Source organism: Ochotona curzoniae, unplaced genomic scaffold (genome assembly GCF_017591425.1).
Source record: "Ochotona curzoniae isolate NIBS_2020 unplaced genomic scaffold, NIBS_Ocur_1.0 scaffold_4505, whole genome shotgun sequence".
Classification (NCBI taxonomy): domain Eukaryota; kingdom Metazoa; phylum Chordata; class Mammalia; order Lagomorpha; family Ochotonidae; genus Ochotona; species Ochotona curzoniae.
This window is the reverse complement of record NW_024467118.1, coordinates 23026764-23051692: the sequence shown is the minus strand read 5'-3', so window position 1 is coordinate 23051692 and position 24929 is coordinate 23026764. Positions and strand designations below refer to the sequence as shown.

General features: G+C 53.2%; 1 protein-coding gene across 3 annotated transcripts in view; it reads right to left on the bottom strand.

Annotated features, from left to right (window-relative positions):
* Positions 1-23575, bottom strand: part of KLF3 (Kruppel like factor 3) — a 31551-nt gene extending 7976 nt beyond the window's left edge. The window contains exons 1-4 of one of the 3 annotated variants that reach the window (XM_040966346.1): positions 23250-23575; positions 9570-9665; positions 3069-3558; positions 1949-2099 (exon numbers count right to left, since the gene is read on the bottom strand). In XM_040966346.1, the coding sequence (XP_040822280.1) occupies positions 1949-2099; positions 3069-3558; positions 9570-9626 (698 nt within the window). In that variant the 5' untranslated portion in view covers positions 9627-9665; positions 23250-23575. Of the gene's footprint in view, positions 1-1948; positions 2100-3068; positions 3559-9569; positions 9666-14675; positions 15110-23249 lie in introns of those variants that run through there. The other 2 variants (XM_040966344.1, XM_040966345.1) reach the window with 2 other exon arrangements.
* Positions 23576-24929: the final 1354 nt, after the last annotated feature.

Genomic DNA, 24929 nt, shown 5'->3' with positions numbered 1-24929 from the left:
GGAAGGGTTTGCGAAGGCAAACACTCCTGCGGCTGCCTCACCGCAGCGGCGCCTGGCGTCGGTGACTGCCGGCTACAAGGTTTCCTCTGTGGGCTGCTACTGGGCCCACTCCAAGACATGACTTAATCACATCTGTGGGAGAAATGTCCACGTCCCAGCTGTGGCTGAGGCGCAGACTGCATTCTCAATTCTTGGGTAAGATGAAAAGCAGCACATCACTCATTCATCACTGAAAGACCCTGAGCTGAGATCATTGGCACACGGAACAGGCAAGAAAGAAAAGTGCTTTCTTCCAGCAGGGATCGCAGCGCCTTCCAGCACCCTCCTGTCTCGAGCTGGCATTGCCCTCAGCTTTGGAACGCTCCCCGTTCCACCAACAGCCCCTTCCCTGTGCAGGGGCCTGCCTGTAACTGACAGCATCCTTTTCCTTACGTGGATGGGAGCAATGAGCAGAGCATCTCATGTGGCCAGGTACCTTGTCAGAGACACCATCATCAAAAGGACTTCCAGCCTGCACGATGTGCCACTCGTGCTTAGTCACTCTGCTGCTCCCGCATCTGCGTAGAGTATGGGAGCCTACAGCAAGATCACAGCAGGAGCTGCGATCCGCAGCAAGGACAGAGTGGTTCGTGACCTGCTGCCCGACGTTGGGCTCGCTGGCTCTCTAACTGCACAACTTAACTTCCCACACATGTCTCTTACAGGCCCAAGAAAGAATTCCTATGAAAACACTTGGCAAAGAGGGGATGAAGCCATGTCTTGTGGTGGAAGCCAACGTATCAACTCATCCCAGACCCTTTATCTCTCGGCTGACATGACTGGGAAAGAGAATGCACCCTCTTCTTCATCCACCAGGGAGTATAAGACGATGAAGGAAGAACACGATTAGGATTTGGCACAGCAAAAAGTAAATGTTCGCATGATAGCGGCACCTATCTGAGCTGTGACCAGGAGAAGAACATACTGGAAAGTACTAGAAGACACAGGGCTCAAAAACCAGAGAATTTACTCTGCTGTGGCTCACAGAGCGGTGAGCAAGATCAGCCGGAAAGGCGGGCAGCGCATCTGTTCAAGACAGAAAACAGGTGACATGGGAAGGCACCTGTGGGGACAGGAAGCTGCTGAGTCCCCTGCTGAAGCACCACGACAGACAAAATTACTCCGCCATCAACAATGACCACCAATAAAGATGGCCTGCGGTGTCACCACTGGGAGACGGCAGGGATGGCCACAGTGGCCAACCCTACAAACAATGTGACTGGACCCCAGTGCGGCAACATGCTATCAGGCCAGTGATCCTAAAATGAACTGCACAGAGGCAGCGCCATCTCCCTACCGGCAGGCCCCTGCACAGGAGACAGAATACTCTAGGAGCACATGAGATGAAAAAGAGAGAAAATAAAGAGTTCTGTTGCCACCAAGCTTCTCCATGCTCCAGGGTCAGCTTCTGTTGCCACCGCTATTGACACAACTTGTTTTGGAGTTTCTTTCTCGGGCTGGTGGTTAGTCTATGAATTCTGATTAGAGACATTCTCTGTAGTAAAAATCATATACTTGACTAGAAGTGCCAGCTGGGGACATGAGATGTGCCCAGATGAAAAAGCTGAGGCCCAAGTTTCAGAGGAATATCTAGAATATGAAATTCAATCTACGCCAGGACTCTAGTGATGGGAAAACTGCTTATACATAGCCTGGAAGGGAAAAAAGAATATTTCTGCAGTAGGGTGCAGCAGCCATGTGGGTTGAATAACTGATGGGAAACTCCGTGCAACTGGTGATGATAAACACTGGCCGTGACAGAGAGCACGGTGTCCTTGGAGGGCTTCTCCCATGCCGGTCAGTGATCCCGCACAGCACATCACCTATGGGAAATCGCAGTCCATGCTGGGTCCCCAGATGCAGGCTAGCTAGCTACGGTGTAAATGCCGGGTGACCTAGGTATACTTACTCTTGCAACAAGGCTTGCGGGGGGGACACTGAGTTCATTAAAGGGGGTGACATTTCTTCAGGATAATAATCTGTCCTCTGTGGTTCGATCCCGGGTTCTATTTTAATTTTTTTCTGTAATATGGGCTTCTCATATGATTCAATTACAGGTACTGAAAAAAGAGAAGAATGGAAAGTCAGTCTGTGCATCATCTACCCATGTCAGCTTCTTTTTTAATTAATTTATTTATTTTTATTGCAAAGTCAGATATACAGAAAGGAGGAGAGACAGACAGGAAGATCTTCTGTCCACTGATTTATTCCCCAAGAGGCTGCACTGGCCAGAGCTGAGCCGGTCCAAAGCCAAGAGCCCAGAGCCTCTTCTTCTGGGTCTCCCACACAGGTGCAGGGTCCCAAGGCTCCAGGTTATCCTCGACTGCTTTCCCAGGCCACAAGCAGGGAGCTGGATGTGAAGTGGGGCCACTGAGATTAGAACTGGCGCCCTATGAGATCTTGGCACGTTCAAGGTAAGGACGTTAGGCGCTGGACTACTGCACTGGGCCCCCATTTAAACTTTTAAGAGTTGCCTGCAACCAGCTCCTAGTCTCAGTACTAATGTATGTGAGTACTGATTTACAGTTAGCAAATTTGTAACAACAACAAAAAGGAGGTGCAGGGTTGGAAAAGACTGTTTTACCTAATCACTTTTGTGCCAGCACGCAGCAACATCTCCAAAGTGATTCTCACCCATGGCTTCGTCTAGGACTAGCTGGTACACAAAGCTGCTTTTAATTATTACCATGATCAAAAAGTATTTATTAAATGCCTTCTGTACCTAGAACCCCGTTGGCATTGCATAAGACAAAACATAAAGATCGTTACTCTGCCAAAGTCGATGTAAAATTACACAGGGAAAGTAATTATCTCACGGGTACCAGACAGACTGCCCGATGTTCGGGAGCTCTTCCAATATCAACACTTCAACTGAATAAAAAGGAAATGCCTGAGGCAGATGAGTTTTTCCTTTTAGGAGTTCAGCAGCTTTGCTCCTGCATTCCCTCACAGTACACTGGCAGGGCACAGGCTTCCAGGCAGGTGCAGTGCATGGTTCCGTGTGCAGGGGAAGGCAGGTCGGAATTTACCTTGCATGCTACTGTTGGAGTTTTCCATCTCCTCTGACAAGGAGACCATGAGCGGCTGCTGGAGGTGACTTGTGTACATGAAGGGGACGGGCTGCACCACGACAGGCTGGATGACGGGCAGGATTCCTGGGCTCCGGATCCCGTGCCGGGAGAGGGCAGCCGCCATCACTGGCGGCATGGACAGCGGCACACCGAAGGGCTGCACGCCGGGGGAAGGCGGCGAGTATTTTTTCATGGGTGGGCTGGAGGAGGGCATGCTCAGTCCGGGTGAGGCTCTGCGGTGTGAGGACGGGAACTTGAGGGAGGACGGAGAGCTCCCAGGTGGTGCAGGCGGCGAGCTCCGCTTGTTCACCGTGAGGTCCACCGGCTCCATCTGGATCCCGTGTGACAGGCCTTCTGGGGGCTGAAAGAACTTATCAGGCAATGGTGTCGAGTAAATGACCCCATACTTGTTGGGCTTCATCGACTCCATGTAATTAGACGGGTAGGACTAGTGGGAAGGAAGAAATAAACACTTGTCAGCTGCCAAATAAGGATATTTGCTGGAAACACAAAACAAAGACAAAAAGCTACACAACAAAGCTCTTTCAATCAAACGGGCCTGAAAAAGCAGTTCAAATTTAAGTAGATAAGGGAACTTGAAAAAGTTCATGGTAGCACGGAATGAAAATGTCATTTTCTTGTGTGTACAATTGTTTTTGCCATGCACATTCCCCACCAGCTCTCTGAATACTCTTTTAGGGTTCCAGCCATCCTGGGTTACTGGGTTAGCCCTCTACGTCTCCCACCCCCAGGGAGTTCCTTAGCTGCAACCTGGGATGGTTGGTCACCCTAGGGATACACCTTAGTACCCGAGGCCACCTCTGGCATCAGTATGTCCCAGTCTTTAACATCCAGGATTTGGAGGCAATACTCAGGGTGCAACCAAGAAAACCTGCCCCTGGGAGCATTTATGCATCAATAGCATAAATGTACTAATAATTTCTGAGCCACACACACATATACACTCCTTGACCCTTCTGCGGCCACTATTGTGAGGTGTGAATAACTGAAGGGTGGCAGTGGCTGGCACACCAATGACACCCCACACTATGCTCCAGGTGCAGGAGAACCAGCCATGCTGGCAACCCTGCAGAGGACTCCTGAGGTTAGAAGAGTCAGCAGTCCAGCCGTCTTTATCTCAAGCCGCGGTCTGCTGTCCCTTCAGCTCTGTGCTCTTCCCTGCTCCTTCTCTTTATCCGGATCACCATAAGCCCGCCTGACCTCCCAGGCCAGTGCTGCTGGGCCTGACCTGGGAGAGAGCTCAGATGCTTAATGGTGGGACACCACAGACACCCTGTGCTTCCACACAGTTATGTGCTTAGCTGAATGTGTAAGGAAAAGGGCTAATTGTTTTTTAGTAGCGACAAAGATGCCTTTAAAATAAATATGTTAAAACAAATCTAATTCTACAACAGATAAGAAAATCAGTAAACAGCTCAGGTGCCCATGAGGATGGAGCGAGGACTATCAAGGTGGCACTGTGTGTTCCCCGCAGGAGAGTGTGAGGTGAAAATTAAAATTGGATTCGATGAGATAACCCCTGTAACGTGCTTAACGCAGGGCCAAACATGCTGTCCCGGCAGTCCTTTCTTGCAGGACAGACACCGTGTCGCGGCTTCTGCTCCGCCCATCAACTGCACAGTCCACCGAGTTCCCCTGGGGCTGGAGCAGGTGGCCCACAGCCTGCTTTCTGGACTGCCAGGCTCTAAGTGACATCACATGGAACAGAAAGACCAAAGTTTGGGGGCGGGGGGGAGGCGGGGAGCGGAGGTGTGGGTTCACTGACCCTACTCAGATCAACAAACACATCAATTATTTATTTATTTTAAAATCTTCTGAGTTACGTATCAAGGATGGAATTAAGGAACAACTATGTTCCATACCTTAAGAACCGGGTACATTGAGTACAACGCAAGGGAAGAGGTCCAAGTCATGTGCCAACATTAACAGTGCCTGTTTTTAAATATCAATACTGAGGGCCTGGTGCGATGGCTCGATCGGCTAATTCTCCACTTACAAGTACTGGCACGCCATGTGGGCGCTAGTTCGTGTCCTGGCTGCACCACTTCCTACCCAGCTCCCTGCTTGTGGCCTGGGAAAGCAATGGAGGATGGCCCCAAAGCTTTGCGACTTGCCCCCGCGTGGGAGACCTGGAAGAAGCTCCCGGCTCTTGGCTTAGGATCGGCTCAGCTCTCGCCATTTGGGAAGTGAATTAGTGGGTGAAAAATCTTTGTCTCTCCTAAGAACTCTGTATCCCTGCACTTCCAATTATAATAAGAAAATGTTGATATTGAGACTGTCATTACTAAAAGACGTATAAATTTCATTCTATTCTAAATGAAGGACAATGAGTTTCAGGAAGTGATTAAAAGACGGAGAAGAATTTGCCTCCTGATGTTAAAGTTCAATATGCTTTACATCATTCTTTAAAATAGTGGAAAGCTCTGGGACCAGCAAAAAAAAGCAAAGAAAGCATCAGGAGTGGGAGGCAGGAATATTTCTTCCAACCCAGTGCAGCTTCGCCCTTAATTTCAGCCCAGTCTTCCAAGACCTCCCTGTGACCTAGATTTTCAAGTCAGTACATACTGGCAGCTGAACAGGAAGCAGGACGCGGGCGGGGTTGCACTGCTGCCCCTGCTGGATTTCTCTCCCTGTGGGGCAGGTGCAAGGAGGGCAGAGCTTTAGAACCTGAGAGATCTGCAAATTCAGTCCCGGTCTCCGCTCTGCCTGCCACAGCAGTTCAGAGTCACGGGGGATCTGCTGTCAAACAGGGGACCCGATCTGGGACACAGACACCCCCCCATTCCCAAGGATGTCATTACCCACTTGCAGTTGGATCACCTTCTGAAGGGGTGATGAACCGTGCTCCCTCCAACAGGCTCATCGGCTGCTTTCACAGGAATGTTTTCCAGTACCTTCTAGAGGACTGGATTCTTTAATTATCTGGGTGGAGCACTAAAGCTATTGCAATCAACCTGCAACGCTATGGCTTTCCACAGGGAAGGACCGATACAGGCAGGTTCGGATCAGGGTGTGTCTGAGGGGCTACACCCCGTAACAGCTGTTTCCCCTCTGGCCCAGGCCATCGTTATCTTCCGGTGAGCAGGTGTGGCTGTGCCTGGTGCAAACCAAAGGCAAGTGTGCGTGAAGCAAACACTGTACCTACCTCTGGCCCGGAAGGACATCCAGTGTGCCCAGTACATGTCCCTGTCCCTGTGTCCTGGGCTGGAGCTGTCCAAACAGAAGGCATGGGCACGGGTCTGCCCCTCCTGGAGCGCTCCACCAGGGCTGGGGAGAAGAGTGTACTTTGCCAAACCATCTGTTGCCACAGTGAGTTCTTTCCGTGGGTCGGGGACACGCACGCCTCGGCTCGCATCTGCTGGAATGTGAGCCGAGGGCCTGGCACAGGTGCTTGATAAATACTTGATGAGTGCCTGAAGGGAATTTATTCTCTCTCTCTCTCTCTCTCTCTCTCTCTCTCTCGGGGCAAGCTTTTACCACCCATGGGCCCACAGGCAACACACTGCTCCTTGAACTCCTGAAAACAGGCTTTCCTCATTCCGGGGGCACAGGGCAGACCTCCGTAAAGCTACAAATACAGCTTCAAATAAATCCAAGTGGGCCCTTCCCTAAGCTTCTTACTTAATTAGGAAAGCGTTGCAGTTAGCTGCCCATCACAAGACAGTGTCTGTGGGTGCTGTAGACTGAAACGTGGATGAAGGCTATTTCACTCTTCATCAACACAGGGGAAGAGAAAGCACATGTGGCGGGGTGAGTACAAGGAACCTTGATCCCCAGGGTGGGGTCTCCAGTTCCAAGGGCGTGGTGCACACGCGCGGGCGCACACACAGACACGCATGTGCGTGTGTGAATCAAAGGCACGCCCGACACAAACACAAGGGGACAGTTCTGTTCCTGCCTGCCCTGGAAAAAGTCACACAGAAAGCAGAGGAACATGTAATCTTACAGAGTTAGAAGAATGACTTTTAAAAATGTGGTGCTCCTGTGTGTGTGTGTTTTTAAAGGATTTATTTATTTGTTAAATTTGAGAGGCAGATTTTTACAGAGAAAGATCTAGCTGCTGGTTCACTCCCCAAATGGCCACATTGGCCAAAGCTGAGCAGATCCAAAGTGGAGCACCGGGAGCTTCTTCTTGGCCTCGGGTGCCCAAGGCCTTGAGCCATCTTCCGCTGCCTTTCCCAGGCCACAAGCAGGGAGCAGGAAGCGGAGTGGCTGGGACACAAAGCAGCACCAGAAGAGGATGACAGTGCCTGCATGTGGAGGATTGACCTTCTATACCACTGCACCCGGTGTCTTTTTTTCTTTTTTTTTTTTTTTTTACAATTTGTTTTCTTTCTTACCTAGTGACTTGAATCCTTTAATTTTCAACCTTTATTGAAATGGCTAAAAACAATTTCTTCACAAGTACACCTCCTGCACATTTTGTATTTAAAAAAAAAATGAAAAAGACAAAAAAAGGATTTGCGAAGGTGACTCAGGGAACAGGTTGGGCTGAATTCGCCAAAGCTGGGCAGACCGGAAGCAGCAAGCCCGAACCTCAAAATGCAGGGTCTCTCAGAGAGGAGGGTTCACTCGCCAGTGGGCATGAGGCTGTGTCACAGGCTTAAAGCCTAAGCAGAACCAGCAGGTGGCTCCTCCCTGCTGCTGTGCTGGGAAGAGAGGGGACCCCGGATCATCCCCCGGTTCACCATTACTGCCACGTGGTATTTAAAGAAACACGTGCTCACGCCCAATACCCACACTGCCTTGGAGTAGCCTTTGACTTTCAGGTCAAAGATTGATGGGAAAAAATTAACAGGTCCCCACCCGCTCACCATGGAGACAGGAAAGATGAAGTGCAGGGACCGCAGAGCGAACACAAAAGCTTTACTTTTCGAAGGTGAAAGCAGCACAGCTCCCTGCCCCGATATCCCAGCTAACAGAGAACCTCGATCCTTCTGGAAGCTAACTTCCACCGAAGGCTGATTAAATTCTCCAGGCATCGACGGGAGACCAGGGCATGAAGGAGAGCAGACTAAGCATCAAAACGGGTGTCTATGTGTTTTAGCTTCGTGTATTCACACGAGCTCCATTATGGCCAGTTTAACAGTTACTTCCAGTTCATTTTAGTTCCCGTTTTTTCCAGTTAAGTGCATCCCTCCACACTTCATTATTATCAAGCCAACTTAGCAATGCGGGTCTTCATCTGGGCTTCAATAAGGCTCCAGAGTCCTATTTTCACGCTTGATGAAAAGTGCTCGGGGTATATCGCATGCTGAAATGCATCCCAGAGGGTTCTGCATCATTTAGAAAATTAATCACATTCTCTGGGACCAAAAAACCCATTCATAATTCAGGGATATAGTTAATGGAGAAAGTTTATACCTTAATTTTCCTCCAATGTGATCAGGCAGTAGCTGGGAGAATGACAGCTCTGAATTAACAGTAGAGGTAACTTTACTTTTCTGATGAAGAAAATTTCCACTGCCTGGTGATGCTCTTGCAGGCATTCGGTTATCCAGCTAAATGCTAGAAGGGCAGCGCTGCTTCCTCCAAGCCACTCTGACTTTGTTTTTTTCATTATTGACTATGATGCACACAGCACTGGCTTAGGAGTGCCCTTGGCAAGTTGGTTCTGGGGCCCCTGGCATGACCTCTGCTGTGACCCCTGGTCTTGCATGAGCACTGTTGGCAGGCAGGCATGCGCACAACCCTTGTGGCAGGCTGATCTCAGCTTGCAAGCGTGCCATCAGATACATAGCCCAGGCCAAGGGCTTCTTCCCCTTGGGAGTATTTGTTCCAAGGTTGTGCAAGCAAGGAACAAGATGGAACGGGAATGGAGCTTTGATAGCCAGTCTTCGGTAAGCCAGGCCTCCTCACGTTCAAGCTGTTTGCTCACTTGTCTGCTGCATCCAAGCCAGGCACTGCTGGGGTGACCACGGCCCTGTGCTGTTTGTACACAACCCCCGAGGGAGGGGTCTACAAGCAGAAGAGCTGGCTGAGACCAAGGGCGTTTGCTGACCGGGACAACACACTCCATCTCCACGCAGCCACAGATGCCTCCAAGATTCCACCCGCACCAAGTCCTTTCCCTCGCTGGATTCCCGTCGTCCCTCATCTGCTCCTAGCTCCTCATGCGCTTCTGAATGTATTTCCCCGACGACTGGACCAAAGAGTTTTTCCTAGGCCTCCCTGGGGGTTATGACCCGACTTATCTGGGGTTGAGGAGGACTAGGCTGGCTCTTCCAGGGCGTGCCCGGGTCCTGGGCTGAAGGAAGCCACAGGTGCCACTTAGAAGGGATGCCTGACTACAGGTTGTGTTTACCTCAATTCCTTAGGAGGGGTGCTGGGAAGCACTGGCCTCACCAACGCCTGGCAAACCATGAATCATGTGAAGGAAAAACGCAGCACACACATACACACACCCACATTCATGTTATTATCATGTGGAAGACTTACCACCGAGACAGGGTCCATGGCCTCTTGCTTGACAGGGACCGGGTCAAACATGAGCATTCTTTTTGTGAGACTTTCTAGGGTGCTCTGGTGCTTGGTCTGAAAAATAAAACCAAGTGTCTACTTAAATCCCGAGCTTCCTATAAATGTAAACCACACTAACCAAAACACACCTCACCTCCCTCCTGTACCCCCTTCTCTCCTGCCCTGCCACGGGATGGCTGGAATTCATCTCCTTTACCTATAAACGATTCTATTCTATAGCATTACAACTTGACTAGAGCCCAGCAGCCCCCGGGACTGCAGTGTGCCAACCCATACACAGCCCCCTGGGGCTCCCCTGGAGCATGGTGCAGGCTGGGGACTGTCACGGCCTTGGGCAGTGCAACCGCACAGCTGTTCAGGACCTCTGCTTAACAGCCACATCTTGGGTTCTGGACCAAAGAGTCAAACCCAAAGAAAACCCGCACCACGTGTCACCCCGCCTAGCTTTGTATCACACCAGGCCTGTTCTTTCTAAATAGCAGTACAGCATCCACACTACTGAGAAGCGACCCTGTCACTTGGTTTGGGGTGAAAATCCATCTTTCGCAGTAAGCCTGGCCCACCTTAGCACATCATGGTAACAAATAGGATCAGTCTACTTAACCATCACCCCGCCCATACCCTTTTTCTGGGCACTTTGATTGCTTATAAACTTTCCCAGGGACAAGCAGCAGTAGGCTCATTTCTCCCTACACGCCCTTCACCCAACTTTTAGGATAACTTCTCCTGAAGTGGAATCCTTAGGTGAGCAGCTTGTACTCTTTCCCAAAGCATTTGACGCACCTTCCGATATAAACAGCCCATGATTTTCACTAATAAAATAGAATGTTTCCCAAACATGTCTACCAGCAATGGACTTTAGCACTTAAAAAATAAAGTACACTTGGCCAAGTGTGTAATCCTCAAATGGGCAAATTGTTTTTAATTGTGCATTAATTTTTTATGTTTCTTCTTCTGAGATAAGCCTACTGAGGTCTTGAGCCACTCATGCCCTCTCTTACTGTTCTGCAAGCACTTCATACACATGAGGAATCCTGGAGGGTTTCCAAAGCAGGTGCTCCGTGTCAGAACTCAGCCTAGGGACAGGACAGGCCCAGGTCAGCACTGTCTTGTCCTTCTATACTGGTGCTGTTTTATCAGACCATTTTCTCTTGGAGTCTACACAAATATTCTGCCTGCTCACCCATACTGCACAGAGCCGGCCAAGCCACTGAAAGCGTCTTCAGGCGCTTGCTAGCCTTTGGGTACCTGCTGCTTTGGTTCCGGGTACGTCTTTACCAACCGCACTGTTTTATAAAGTCAAACGAACAAATCCTACAGTGAGTTCTAGCAAAAACGACCCAAGCCCCAGGCTCTGCATCACTTCCTGTGCTTCACTATTAAAACTCCGTACCCGCCTCTCCACCCTGGGCATCCTCTGTGCAGGACACCTGCTCTTCACAGGAGTGCACAGGAGCTTGGCAGGAGTGCTGTGTGCCTGGAGTGCTTCACTAAATGTGGAAGACTGTCCCTTCAGGCTCTCATGGCAACCCACGAATCCCATCAGCATCCCAACATGACACCTGCTGGCATCACAGGATGTGCTAAAACCTGCATACATACTGACTGGAGAGAAGGTGGCTCAGTCTCCTGTGGGGTCAGCAGGACACACACCAGCAGCCAGGGGAAAAGGCGCAATTGCCTAAGGAGGCTTGAAAACGCCTTTGTGTCCTGGGGTCCCAGGCTAGCAGCTGCACAGCCCATGCGAGGTTGTGCTGGGCTCCCCAGTGGACCATAAACACAAATGTGAGATGCCCTGCTTCCTTCAGTGAGGCCAGCCAGTCAGCAACCATGACCCAAGTGAAGTTGGCCACCTCATGGGCAGCACCCCCTAACAACACCCTGCTTCCCCACTTCCACCTGCAGCTCTGTAAACTGAACTCACTTGGAGGGATGCATCCACTGCACTAGGCAGTAGTTTGTGGTAAAGGCTTCCCCATAAAGGTACCAGCTTCCCAGACCTATCAGAAAAGACTCAACATCCTCTCTTCTGTCCCTACCACTTGGCAAGGTTTAGGATGACCAAGGGTCAAGACTTAAAAATGGAGCAAAACAACAACAGTTGCTTTGGACAGGCGTGCACACCACATTTGGCTATACATTTCTGTGCACACAACACAACCCCTCAGAGCAATGCCTGGCCTTTGCCTCTCTGCCAGGCCTTGGCTGCCGACCCCCTCACTCACCCCTACAAGGAAGTTGAGACCAAGAAGCAGGGTGTAACCCTAACAGCTGCCTGCATTCTGTCCAGACCCCAATGGGCTCGGCCATTCCAAACTGTGCAGCCTCAGCACCGGCCTAGCAACTTGCACCCTGGGCTACTCTGCACCCTTTCCAGCACAGCATAAACAATTGAGATAATGGGTTCTAGATCTGGTTTGGGTTCAAATTCTGCCCCCTCCCTCTCCCCTATTGCAGATAGAGGAGCTTATTTGGGAAGAGACCAGGTAAGCAGAGCTGGAAGAGGGAAGCGCAAAAGTACCTCCTGAGGGAAAGCGGGTCGGAAGCAGAGGTAGACACTGCTGCATTCAAATTCTCACTGCGCCTCTGGGCTCGTCCAGCCGTCAGTGGCTCTGGCTATTGTCTAGTAAGAGCTCCCGAAGCCATTTAGAAGTGAATGACCATGAACCCGTGCTCTTTCTGTGTTCAGACATTACAAATTGCTTTGTTCTCTTTTTCTCGTGATAATTACTTAAGTTTAAGGAAATAGGTGCTTTGCAAGGTATGTAACTCTAAGACAGTGTAGTCAAAACGAGCCCTAATAAAATCTTAGTTTTGATTCAGAAAGACTAGTGAAGCTATGTTTATTTGTTCAGAACTGCACCGCAAAGTCATTCAAATGTTGACAAAGGATTTTTCTCATTATAGGAGTGTTTCAGGGACCAGCATCACGGTGCACCCCATACTGGATGGCTGGTTCTAGCCCAAACCACTCCACTTGGGCTGCAGGCTCCTTGCCCCAGGGAAGGCAGTGGAAGGCAGCTGGTGCTTGGGCCCCTGCGTCCACCCCGGAGCCTGGGCTGGAGTTCCCGGCTCCTGACTTGTGGCCATCTGGGAAGCGACTTTCTCTCTCTTCTCCATTACCCAATTTCCTTTGTCCTCTCTTTCAAATGAATCTTAAAAACAAACAAAAAACAAGCATTTCAGCTAACAAATGAAGAATAACAGAATTAGAACACCTCATTTGTAAAACCACACTCTCAGACAACAGGAAGTCTTTGCAAAACCCCCAAGACCAACAGCACTGGGGTACTAGTTTGGAAGCCCCCTTACTAGTATAAGTGATGATACTTTTACTGGCAGTCCTGGGATATGAAAACAAAGCATAAGCAATGAAAAAAAAAAGTCTAGAAAGATCTGCCCCAGATCCCTGGGAGTGGCTGAAGTGGGTGTGGGAGGGTGTGCCAGCCTCAGCCCCATACACACCTGTGCCTTCCCTTCTCAGTTTTATTAATTCTAGGATTACAGCCTTTAATAAGAACCAGGACAAGAGAGAAGCTGAGACGGCAAAGAGGTAGATTTAGAAGCAGAAGTAAATACACCAACATAAAGTAGGCTGCTGCTCACTGCCTCACAATTTTCCCACCCGGCCCATGCTTGCCATGGACACTTTGTTTATGAGCTCGGGTTTAAAAAACAACTGCAACGTTCTCCGCAGAGTGCCTTCCTTATAACTGCGGAAGCAACTCAGGCACCAGAACAAGGAGGGTCCTTTCACTCAGTGTGCAGACAACATGATCTACAAGGTTAAACCCGCAGGACACTGTAGCCCATCTGTTTCTGTTCCAAGGGCCTGCTGGCAATCCTGAGCGACACCAGTAGGTGGCGCAACGAAAGCAGGAATGGCCGGCCTGGGCACAGACCACGAACGGAGCTGGTCCATGGACTCAGGGTCTTGAAACCCAATTTTCACCGGACACAGGGATTCTGTCAACCCCCCCGGGCGGGCAGCGTGGGGAACAGCAGCCAGCAAAGGTGGGTCTTTCACTGATGTATTCGTTCTTCCTACTTCCAATCCTAAACATTCCCATCCTGGCGATAGTTAACCCGTGGAGCAGGAATGCTGAACAAAGCTATCCCATAACAAGCCTACCAAGTAAAGGGGACAGAGGGGAGCAAAACTGTTGAAAACAGACAACCTTCCACTCTCAAAGAGCTTCAGACATAAAGAGCAGGACCATCACCACTGCCAAAAGAACATCCCACAACTTGAAGCAGCTACCCCACCACGATGTGACGTAGCTGGGAAAGGACCCCCTCCCATACACACACCTAATCTGAATTTTCAAGAAGGAAGACACAGGCTTCCCGTCCCGACTCCAGAGTGGACCCCCGCTTTTCTCAGACATCAAAATTGGGGTGGGATTCCTGTCAGAATTCAGAGCAGCACGCTTACTTAAGGTTCTGTGAATCATTGCATACTTGGGAAGCCAGGAGGGTCGGGCTGGGGAGCCTGGTGGGGCCACCGCTCACACCAAGTCAGGGAGGGTCCCAGGGGCAGGGGGCAGGGCGGGGCACCTCTCCCTTAACAGCCCCAACTGCACCTCACCCCGCCTCAGATCCTCAGGAGGTCCCTTGCCTAGCCCCAGCCTGGCTGCAGCCTCAGGCTCCAGGTTGGCAACAGCCAGCTGGCCCCAGCACCCACCAGCAAGTACTCCCGCAACTCCCCAAGGGCTGGGAGCCTTCAAAGAAGGGCATGTCACTCACCCCCTCTACACACACACACTGCACAGGAAATCAGGGAAAGTGTGTGTGTATGTGTGTGTGGCCAGCCCCAAAGGCCACCTGGCTTCCTCTCTCCACACACACACACACACACACACACACTCTCTCTCTCTCTCTCTTCACTCCGGTCTCCAAATTCTTCCCAAGCTCCTGGAGGCATGCAGGAAGATTTCCCGCAGAACCCTTGCTTCCCCCCTCCCCAGGCCAGTGGAAAACAGGCCTTGGATCTTGAGTGGGCATTTTTAAGTCGCCGGTTCCTTTAAGAGAAGCCGTGTCTCTATGCCACCGAGTCCCACCTACCTCAATCCTTGGTGGCCGACCGGAAAAGGAAAAAAGTCCACCGACTATTGCCAGGTCTTTGCCCCTCATAGAGTTGCTAGCTTGGCATGGGCAGTGTTTTTGTGAGGGGCAGAGCAGGCAGGGAGTTACTCTGCCTGGGATGAAATGGACCGAGCAGGCGAGCAAACACTCCGCCCTCCCTGCGAACAAGCCACCCCGTTTTACTTTCCGGCCTCCACCCATCTGCTCCACCCCATGGAGTGCGGCCAAGGCAAGTCCAACTTGTCCAAACAGGACATGGCTTCAGATAAGATTCTGCCCACACCCTGTACTTCGGAAAGACCGAGTGAAGCAATTGATTTTGCATGTAAATAAGGACAGGTGCAAAGGTAACAACACAGCGAAATCTCTCCGCCCCGCCAGGCTGGGGCAGCCTGAGGTCCACTCTCAATCCAATGCTACCTGCTGAGCCCCATCGCACCCTCTTCAGGGCTCAGCCAGCAGCACCCCCCACAGCACTGGCCCCAGGTGGTGTGGGGCTGCACACCTGTTTCCCGTCTTGAGGTGCCGGGACAATCTGGCATTGCAGCGTGAAGGGCGGGCAAGCAACCGGGTAGAAACTGGAAGGCACCCGCCCCGCCTACCATGGCCGTGCCTGGGCCCCGGCCGGGCTCCTCTGTGAAGCGTTATATAATCAATTCCAGAGAGGCCACCGGCTTCTCACCCGCCTCTGGCTGCTCGCTCGGTGCCCTCCCTATCGCTGGAGACCCACCCAGCTCCACCCGTCCTCCAGCCTGCCTGCCCGCCCTCCCTCCCGCCCTCGGGGGCCTCCACCCATGGGGCCCCACCCTTGGAGGGAGTGGGAGGCTGGGAGGGCCCGCCTGGCTCCTGGCAGCAGCCAGTTCCTGGAAATTCCGGCCTGAACAGGGGTGGCAAGAACCTTAAAAATAACCAGAAAGAATGGGCCTGGGCTGGTGGTGGGTTCCTCAGCCTTCTGCACGGGGGGCCAGTCTGCGAGCGCCACAAACCCCTGAGCTCAGACTGCCCGCTCCCTTCAAAAGTAAACAAAAAGAAACAGAGGCGTTTTGAGCCCCTGCTATTCCCACTGGCCTCAGCCCCTGCCGGCTCCAGCGCCTCTCAAAGGCTGCCCTGTCCCCACCTCCCCTCGGCCATTCACCATGGAAACCCAGAGGTCATCTTAGGGGACCTCCTCACCTTTTCTTCCTTGCCACAGGGGCCAGGCCCTCCAGCGCCTCTCCCCTCTTGCCCATTTCTTGGGGCTTGGCCCTCCCTAGCCTCCTCACTCTCTTGTCACCTGCAACCCCACCCTTCTCTCACCTCTTGGTCCTGGGGATACCCAGGCCTACAGGGCGGCTCAGGTTCCCCGGCCCCCTGGGCCCCCCGCTGTCCCCCACTTCTCTGGATGGGCAGTTGCCCCCAGCTCCAACAAGTGCCCTTCCTGCTGGCGGCCTCGTGCCCCCTCCCCACCCCGTGCCTTTGTTCATTTTTGGCCCTGATGCTGGGCAACCAGCCGTGGAATGCCCCCCTCCCCTTCCGGCTTATCTAAATCCTCCTAATTCTTCAAAGAGTGGCTCGGGCCCCTCCCCGTTCTGGGGCAGCTGCCTCTGCTTACCTAGCCACACCGGGTCTTCCCTCTTTCCCACCGCCAGGATTGGGGGCACGTGAAGGGCAGCGAGATAGCCTCACCCTTCCCTTCTGCAGGGGGCCCCCTTCCAACACTGGTGCTGAGCCCCCTGCGGTCCTGCCCCTATCCTCTCCCTCGCCCTTCCACGAGACCTGGGGGCACGAGAAGGAAACCTAGGGCACAAAACGTCAAGTTTTCGCTCCAGTGTTAACCTTGCCAGTCACACGTAGGTCCTTCAGACCTTATCTGTGACAACCTTGCAGAAACTAGTGCATCCCCCAGCCCAGCCTGCGTGGTCTTCCAAACAAGTCAACGTCTCACCTCTGTTTAAAAAAAGGAAAGGAAGGAGGGAGAAGTGGGGAAGGTGTGTGTGTGTGTGTGCACGCACATGCATGCAGGGGCCATTACTAAGTTTTCTGAAAAGGACACTTGCAAGCACTGACAGTACTGGGTGCTGTACTCAACTAGTCTGTGTCATTTCACACCTATGAGGAAGCTAGCGCCTTCTTGAGAACACTGCAACAGAGAGGTTCAGTAGCCTACTGCAGACCACACAGCTGCTAAGCTGCAGAGCTAAGATCTGAACTTGACTGCTTAGCCAGACTTCAAGGCAGCTGGCCTGGGCACTCCACTCAGGCCCTCTCCTTGAAGTCAATACCACAACACCAACAGAACCAGGAGGGATAGCAATGGCAGCGAACAGACTGGTCCCGGGGGCTACTGAACATAGGGTTAGGCTCCTGAGCACAGAGGCAACCTTAATTCCTCCCACCGGGGTGCCCCCACAGCCTACCCTCGCTTGGACGTAAGATCAAAAGACACACTCCGAAGGTCCCCCCCCCCATGAAGCTATATCCCTCCCAGCCAGTGCACCTGCAACTGGTCCATAAAACTGCGGAGAAAAATTGGCAGCTTTACCCAAGTAAATACGGAAATCCTCATAATAACTGTACAAAGGTGGAAGGGTCAGGTCCTCATCCCAGTTTAGAAATGAGGAAATGGAGGCGCAGGGGTGAAATGACATGCCCCAGTGCGCAAAGCTGCCTGGAGCCACAGCCAAGGACAGAGGGGGCTGCCTGCAGGGCCAGAGCTCACTCTGCTTTGCTGTGCCTCCTCCTGGGGTCAGTCCCTTGGCCCTGACCAGGAGTGTGTGCTCTGGTGGGCACTTATGACCTCCAAACGGCATTGCAGGTTGGATTACTGCAGACCTACCTGCTGCATCCTGTGGCATAACCTAACATGATGATTGCACATTATTTCAGATTAGCTCTAATGAGTAGGTGTTCCATAAATACTTGCGAGATGAATAAATGAATGCATGTCAAACTACACTTCTCACACGCACTGATAAACCCAAGGGGCTGAGGCCTGACTGCAGACTGGCTATACCACACAGACAACCTGTCTGGGGGCTCCGTGAGGTCACAGCCTGAAAAAAACGACGGACACGTGAAAACTCTGGTGGGGGGTGGGGGTGGTGACTTTTGTTTGGAGACCTAATGAAACAGGAAGTTGGTCTTACTATGGAGAGTTGGGAGCAGGAAGCTCTGGAAGGCCCCTCCCCCTCCGCCCTCGGAATAAAGGGAGAGAGGAGATACAGAAGTGGCCTGTGGTGATTAGATGCAAAAAGCGGCAGCAGTAGGGAGAACAGCACCAGGGCCCAGGGGCTGGAGGAGCCCAAGGCGGCACCTGACCCTGAGAGCAGGTCGCTCTCCAGGGTACAACACGCTGACCTCAACATCCACTTCAGCTCTCCAGTCTGCATCTGGCCAGTTTCCACTGATCTGCGTTGAGGCTAGCCCAGGACCAGCCCTGGCAGCATCCCCAAGCAAGCCTTCCAGAGATTGGCAGCCACGCTGAGTGTGTCCCAAAGGAAGCTGAGCTCTTCAGGCACTCATCCAGCTCCCTGCCGCCACTCCAAGCCTAAGCTAGAACCAGCATCTCTCAAGTACATGGGCTAGACAGCCATGGAACGAACTTGCTGCCGCCCCCCCCCCCCAAACTGAAGAAAATGGTAATATATTCAGCCTACTGATACAATGGAGTAAGTTTCAAAAACCTCCAAGAGCTTGTTTTGCTACTGCAAGAACTTTATTAGCAATACTCTGCCCGTGCTCTCTTCGGTAGCACATACACTAAAATTGGAACCAATACTGTGACCAAGACATGCAAGGCATACAGGTGACTTTTTCAAAGGTTGCATTGAAGATGCTAACATGCTAGGATCAGCATCCGACCAGCTCACAGTATGTGTGTGCGCGCGCGCACTGGGGGGGAGGCAGGAACAGGCCTGGTCTTGGTTCAGAAATTGTGTCTAAAGCACTGTGCCTCTTTGATGACTACTACATTTCAAGGAAGGAGTTGTGGGGGGTAGGGAGGGCGAGCGGGGCTACCTCCTTTAGACAATGCTGTCCCTTATCAGGGCAGACTGCTGTCTGGTTTCCTGTCTCAAGCTCCAGTCAGACTGCTTAAGATGAGAAGCAGGGTCTGAGAGAAGCACAGAGCAGGGTGGAAACGAGAAAGCTGAAGACCAATAGAGCCCTTCCCACTACACTTACTCCAAAAAGAATTTCGACTAGCATATCCACCACTGCTGCTGTAGGAGGTTGGGGATTTGGTTCCCACCTCCCAAAAAAGCTAGAACCAATGACAAATAAAGCATCCCAGAAAACCAGCCACGAGAACAGTGCAATTCCTAGTACTTTAAGGATATGGTTTGGTTATTCTTCTTTATTCCCTTCTTAGACACAACTGGGCATCAAAGCAGAAGAAATGCTGTGTAAGAAAACTGTTATTTTGTAGAAAAAAAAGTTTTGTTGTTAATATTAAGAGGGCCAGTATCTTAATGGGGGAATGGAGATGCAATGGGATTAAATGAGGGCTGGTGATTTACAAGAGGAAATTTTTCATCCCATTTTATGATAGAAATTGTTGAATAGCCTCATTTTTGACTATTTTAGCTTAGTACTGAAGAACCTGTAGATTTTTTTTTTTCCTGATAGAACGTTAACAGGTCCTAATCTCTCTTAACCACTTCTCTCCCCACCACAGAAAGGACAGTCAAGAAAGACACTGACTGTTACGAACTCTGCAGCACCAGGACTTCAGTTGGCCTGACTTAGGAACTTCAGCCTTCGAGGCCTCCCATCCTTCAAGTTAGCTTCAGTAGGTCCAGTGGCCGGTTCCAAGTGGAAAGGACAAAAATCTTCCCAAAGTGTCCATCTTTTGTCAAGGAAGATGATCAATGCTTTGATCCTTGTAATTTTGTTAGCATCAGTTTGATGCTTCCATTTGACACATGAAGAATAAGGTGAGATAGGAACTTTACAACCAGAAGGGTTTTCATCCTTGGCTTTGAGGAGCCCGATTTGCTCCCTCAGCAACTGAGTTAATTCCCCTAGGGAACACTATAGCTAATTCCTGCAGAGCCCAAGATACGGAAATCTTACTCTAAGAAGTTTTCAAAAGACACTTGTCAAAAGGTCCTCCCCCCAAAAAAAATGAAAGAAGAAAAAAAAAAAAAGCATTTGCCTTCTGTTCTTAAAGTACAAAGTTAAACATTTTCCAAAGTATCATGAAATGAATTTCTTATGGCTGGTTCTCCCGTGGAGCTTTTTCTTTAAGATGGTTTGGAAATCACTATAATAGAGTAAAATCTCTATCTTTAAAAAAAAAAAAAAATGAGCGGGGTGTTTAAATCTTTGTCCTTTCAAAGAAACAATACTGGGATTTTCTAAAAATATCTTCTGCCTCTCCCCAGCCATTTTTCTCAAGATTTCTTCTGCAAAACATAAACAGAACTTGCAGCACAGCCCGGCCGCAAGGCTGCACGCCCAAGCCTATGTGGATCCTTCGTGCCAGGGGACCAGGCTGGACCTCATCTTCCAGAGCGCCAGGCCTTCTGACCTGCAGGGTGTTAATTCTCATCCCAAACCAACAGCTTCAGGGCAAAATGCCTCCTCTCTTAATGCCAGTCCCCTGCCAGCTCCCCTCAGAGAATCAGCAAAACCACCTCCTTAACATCTCCTGGCCACTATGCACAGAAATGCCTTCAAATCACAACCTGACAGAGAGAAAGGAAGGTATGAGTATTTATTCACCTATCTACGCAGTGGAGCAAAGGGTGTATGTAAAAAGGCTAACTGACTGCTCATGATGACATAACCGGAGCATCTTGGGCAATCCCGAGTGTAGAGACATGATAACTCCCTGGGTGGGGATCCGGGAGTTGAGGGGCAGGGACCACGGCCTGGTCTGGGCTACTGATCTACCAGAAAACAGCCTGAAACAGGAAAGAGCACACATATGCCACTTGGAATGTATGACGCAAACCCCAGCCTTGAAACAAAGAACAGGAAACAGCTCTGCTGGCCGTGCTGGAGAGAAAGCACAGAGAAACATTTAGCCGGCCCTCCCTGACCCTATATTCATGAGCAGCTGGAGTTTTTTAAGACAACAACAGGGGGGTGGAGGTGTTTGTTCTATGGGTGTGAATAATAACACCAGCTTTATACAGGGACCTGCCCTGTTTACAAACAGGGGCTGCCACATCCAGCCAACCTAGCCGGTGGACATGTGACTGTATCATATCCAGGCAGCAGAGCCCTTGCACACTTCTCGCTTCCCTTTGTCCCTCTGTCCCATCCCAGATTCCAGAAGTTAAGGATGCCCCTGCAGCCGGCCAGCATCCTAAAGGGAAGTACAGTGGGCGAGACCTCAGGTTACAATTAGGTCTCCAGCCTGCCCACAACTGAGCTAGTCCTGCTGACACGGAACCACATCTCCAATGCACATGTGCCGTCACCCAGCGTTGGCACTGCTTGGCTCACATGCACAGTTAACACAGCTGTAGAGACCTCCTTCCTCCTCTCTCCACCAAAACCCACCTTCCCAGACTCAAACCTGCACCCAGGCTGGAGGGGCCGGGTTTTTCTACACGCCCCTCCAGAACGCCCCAAGGCAGTCCAGGTCCACCAACCTCGTCTTTCCCGTCAACCTGCGCCGTTGAACTCGGGCTCCCATCAATAAAGGTAACAACAGTAGCCACTCTGCACAGTGCCTGCCTGTAGCCATCTAGACACTTTGCATGGTGAGAAAACAGTAGCTTTCTTCCCAAGGCACGCTGTTTTAGATATCCGACCAGGTTTTGTGGTCTGAGCAGCTACTTCTCTTTGTTATTCTCACGCTGAGAGCTGCACTCTCCCCATGCAAGCCAAGTGTTTCTTTCAGGGCGTCCTCCACAGGACTCACCAATAGGAAGTGCGCTGGCTTTCTCTCGCTCTCAAGTTTTACAGCAAGCTCCACAGACTACAGAAACTGAGAAATCAGCTTTTTAGGGAGTTGAAATCCATCAACTCTCTTATTTCAGCTGTCTCTCAAACAGCTGACTAAGGTCAGGTAGCAGATCTGGTACTTCAAGGCACAGAAATCACTTGGGGGCCCCTTCAAACAACTTGCAAAATTTTGGATGCTATCAGGTTGCTCCTTTCCCTAAAAACAAGTCTTCCCGATGGTGAGACAGATTACCACCCAGATGGGTTTCTCATAAAAACGCTTCTCAAATTCAGGCATAAAAACACTTAGAAAAGCACAAATCACTGCAGAGTGGGGTTACCTATGATGAACAACTGGTCCACCCGATTTTGCTTAATAATTAGAGCTACTCAGGCTAAGTGTAGTCAGAATAGTACTTCACACTTTTCCCCATGCACTGGACTTTTGAGCACATGATCAGTATATTTAAAGCGTCCTGGGTTATACTAATGGGCAAATAAATTAAGATAGTAAAAAGAAATTCAGAAATTTAGCAAAATGTTTGTTTTAATCAAATACGAGAGGATGAGCGATTCTCACTCAACCTATTATAAATTCAGCCGCACTCGAGTTCCTGCTCCAGTATCACTGCACATCTCCGTGAGACACCGAACAGGGTTTCGGCCGGCTAGTACCAAACAAACGAGGTCCTAGCTGCATCTCCAAGAAAGCCACTTGGAAAACGTCAGGTGAGGCCCCAGGGTCCTGAGCCTTGGAGCAGACCCTCGGTCGCCCACCGCCCACCGCTCAGATCCTTCTGGCTGCAGGCGCTCGCCCAAGGCGCTCTCTGCCTCCGGCCAAACCGCAATCCTCGCTCCAGGCACTGCGGCAGGTTCTCCCCTTGCCCCCAGGAGAACTCTCCAACCCTGGCAGCGGTGAGGCCCCCACCCCGTCCCGGAGCATCCCGACACCCCCCCACCCCGGCTGCGGCGGCGACCGGGCTCCATCCCCGAGAATGGGATGCTATCGCCCGCACTCCCAGCGGTCCCAAGTTTCTTCCCACAGGGCCTTGGGAAAGGCTGCTCAAGTTTGCTCCGCCGCCGGGCGAGCGGCCGCGCGCCCCGGCCGGAGAGGGGGGAGGCGGGGAGGGGAAGGACGCGGGGGCCCGGGCAGCGGGGGCGGAGGGGGAGGAGCAGCGGCGCGCGGCCTCCGAGCTACCTTCCTCGCGACGCGGTTGCCACACGCGGAGGGCACCGGGATTCGGGGGGCGAGCGGGCGCGAGCAGGCCAAGGGGGACCACACAGGTGAGCCCCCGCCCGCGTCGTCCTGCCGCGGCCGCGGAGCGCGCCACCGGCCTCGCTCGCCCCGCACCTCGGGGTTCCGCACGGGGTCTCCCCCAATCCCACACTTCGCACCGCGAGCCAAAGGGGGGGCCTCCTCCCCTCACCTTCCTCTCCGCTCCCCCACTCCCGGCTACCAGAAGCTGCTGCTGCTGCTGCTGCTGCACTTTCCTAAGCCCACAAGCGCCCCCCGCGCTGCACCCCAACGCATCCCCCGCGGACCATCATCCCACCCCACCCCAGCCCCCAACGCCCAGCCACCCACCCAACCATGAGAAACAAACGGGAGGCAGAGGAGCTGCAGACAGGGCGGCAGGAGTCGGGGCGAGAAGGCAAGGTGAGGGCCGGGGGACTTACTTTGCGCGGTGCAGAGCGCTTGCCGAGCGGAGAGAAAGGCCCGGATCCGGGCTGCCCGGGAGCCCCGCGAGCGCAGCGGTGTCAGGGCTCCAAGGCCGCGAGGCGCTGGCGGCGGCCCGAGGGGGACGGGGTCGGGGTCGGGGACGGGGACGAGGACGGACGCGCGTGAGGCGGGCGCGGCGCGGTCGGGCTCTGCGCTGCGCTCCGGCTCGGCGCCCCCCGGCTCCGCGCGGCTCCGCTCCTGGCTCCCCTCTGGCTCCTGGCACCAACTCCGGGCAGTCACATGACGCCGGCGCCGCTCGCTTCTCTGCGAGCCTCCCCGGGGCTGGCGGGGTAAGTAGAGGCTGGGACCCGGGGGTGGGAGGGTCAGGGAGGGGAGAGGGGAGCCGCCGCGGCCGCCCGGGGCTGGGCGGGTCCCCACCCACTTGGGTGGAGGCAGCCCGCCGGAGGGGTCGGCCGAGTCACTCGCGCAAACACGCACCCCGCCCTGCGCCCTTCCCCCGCCGCCCCCGCCTCCCGCGCCGCCTCCGCCCCGCCCCGCCCAGTCACCCGGGGACGGCCTGACAGACACTCATTATTCCCCGGAGCCGGGCGCCGCCCCGCCGGCCCGACCTGTCCCGCGAGGCGCGGCGCGGCCGTGGGGCTGGGCGTGCGCGGGGGAGCCCCCCGCCCCGGAGCCTCCGCCCTCCAGCCGTCCGGTCCCCCCTCACGGCCCCCGCGGCGCGCCCGGCCCCGAGTCACCCCCGCCCCGCGCGCGCGCGCACCGCCGCCGCCCCACCCGGGCTGGGCCGCCCCGCCGCCCCGCCGCCGCCCGAGCCCGGGGGGAAGGAAGGGCGGCGCTGGCCGCTCCGGGGCGTCACACGGCTGCTGCCCGCTGCGCCGCTTCCAAAACACACAGCCGGGCTCGCGGGCGAGCTGAGGCGGGGGAGCCCAGGCGGCCGCGGCCATCAATCAGCCGGCTCCGGCGGGAAGGGCGGCCCCCGGGCGCGGCGGGAAGGGCTGGGCCCCGCGGCCAGCGCGGCCGCTCCCGGGCCAACTCCGAGGGGGGAAAAAAAAACAGCAAAGGCGGCAGCTGAGGAGGAGGAGGAGGAGGAGCAGCAGCAGCAGCGGGTGGACAGGAAGCATTCGGGAGAGCGCGGGGCGGCCGCCTGGGAAAGGGAGGCCGGTGGCGTGTGGAGGGGGCAACGGACTTCGGCCTAAAATGGCCCCGGGTTTCCAGGGTCCCGCAGACTCCCGATTGGCGCGCTCTTCCTTTGTGCCCCGGGGAGGTGCCCCTTCTCCACTCCCACCCCCTGGCCTGGGGGCACTAAGGCAAACCTTCCACGGGCCGCACCCGCTGCTCCGCCCAGCCTGCCTGCAAACTTGGCAAAGTTGGCCCGGGTCCTCCCGCCCAGGCCGAGGGCTCAGCCCCGCGACCTTTCCCTCGGCGTCGCGTCCCTGGGCCCCGGTGCCCGCAAGCTGGGCGGCCTTTGCCGCGAGGTGGGGCGAGGCGGACAGGCGGACACGCACTTTCCCAGGCGACCAAGCCGTTCGGAGGACTTTGTCCAGCTTGGTGCAGCAGCCGAATGCCTTTCTGAGTTTCTTTTTAAGCAGTGTTCGTGCCATAAAGATTGCAATAAAAAGAACAAAGGACAAATTGGTTCGATTGTTTTAGCCCTGCCTTAGTGTTGAAAAAAAAAA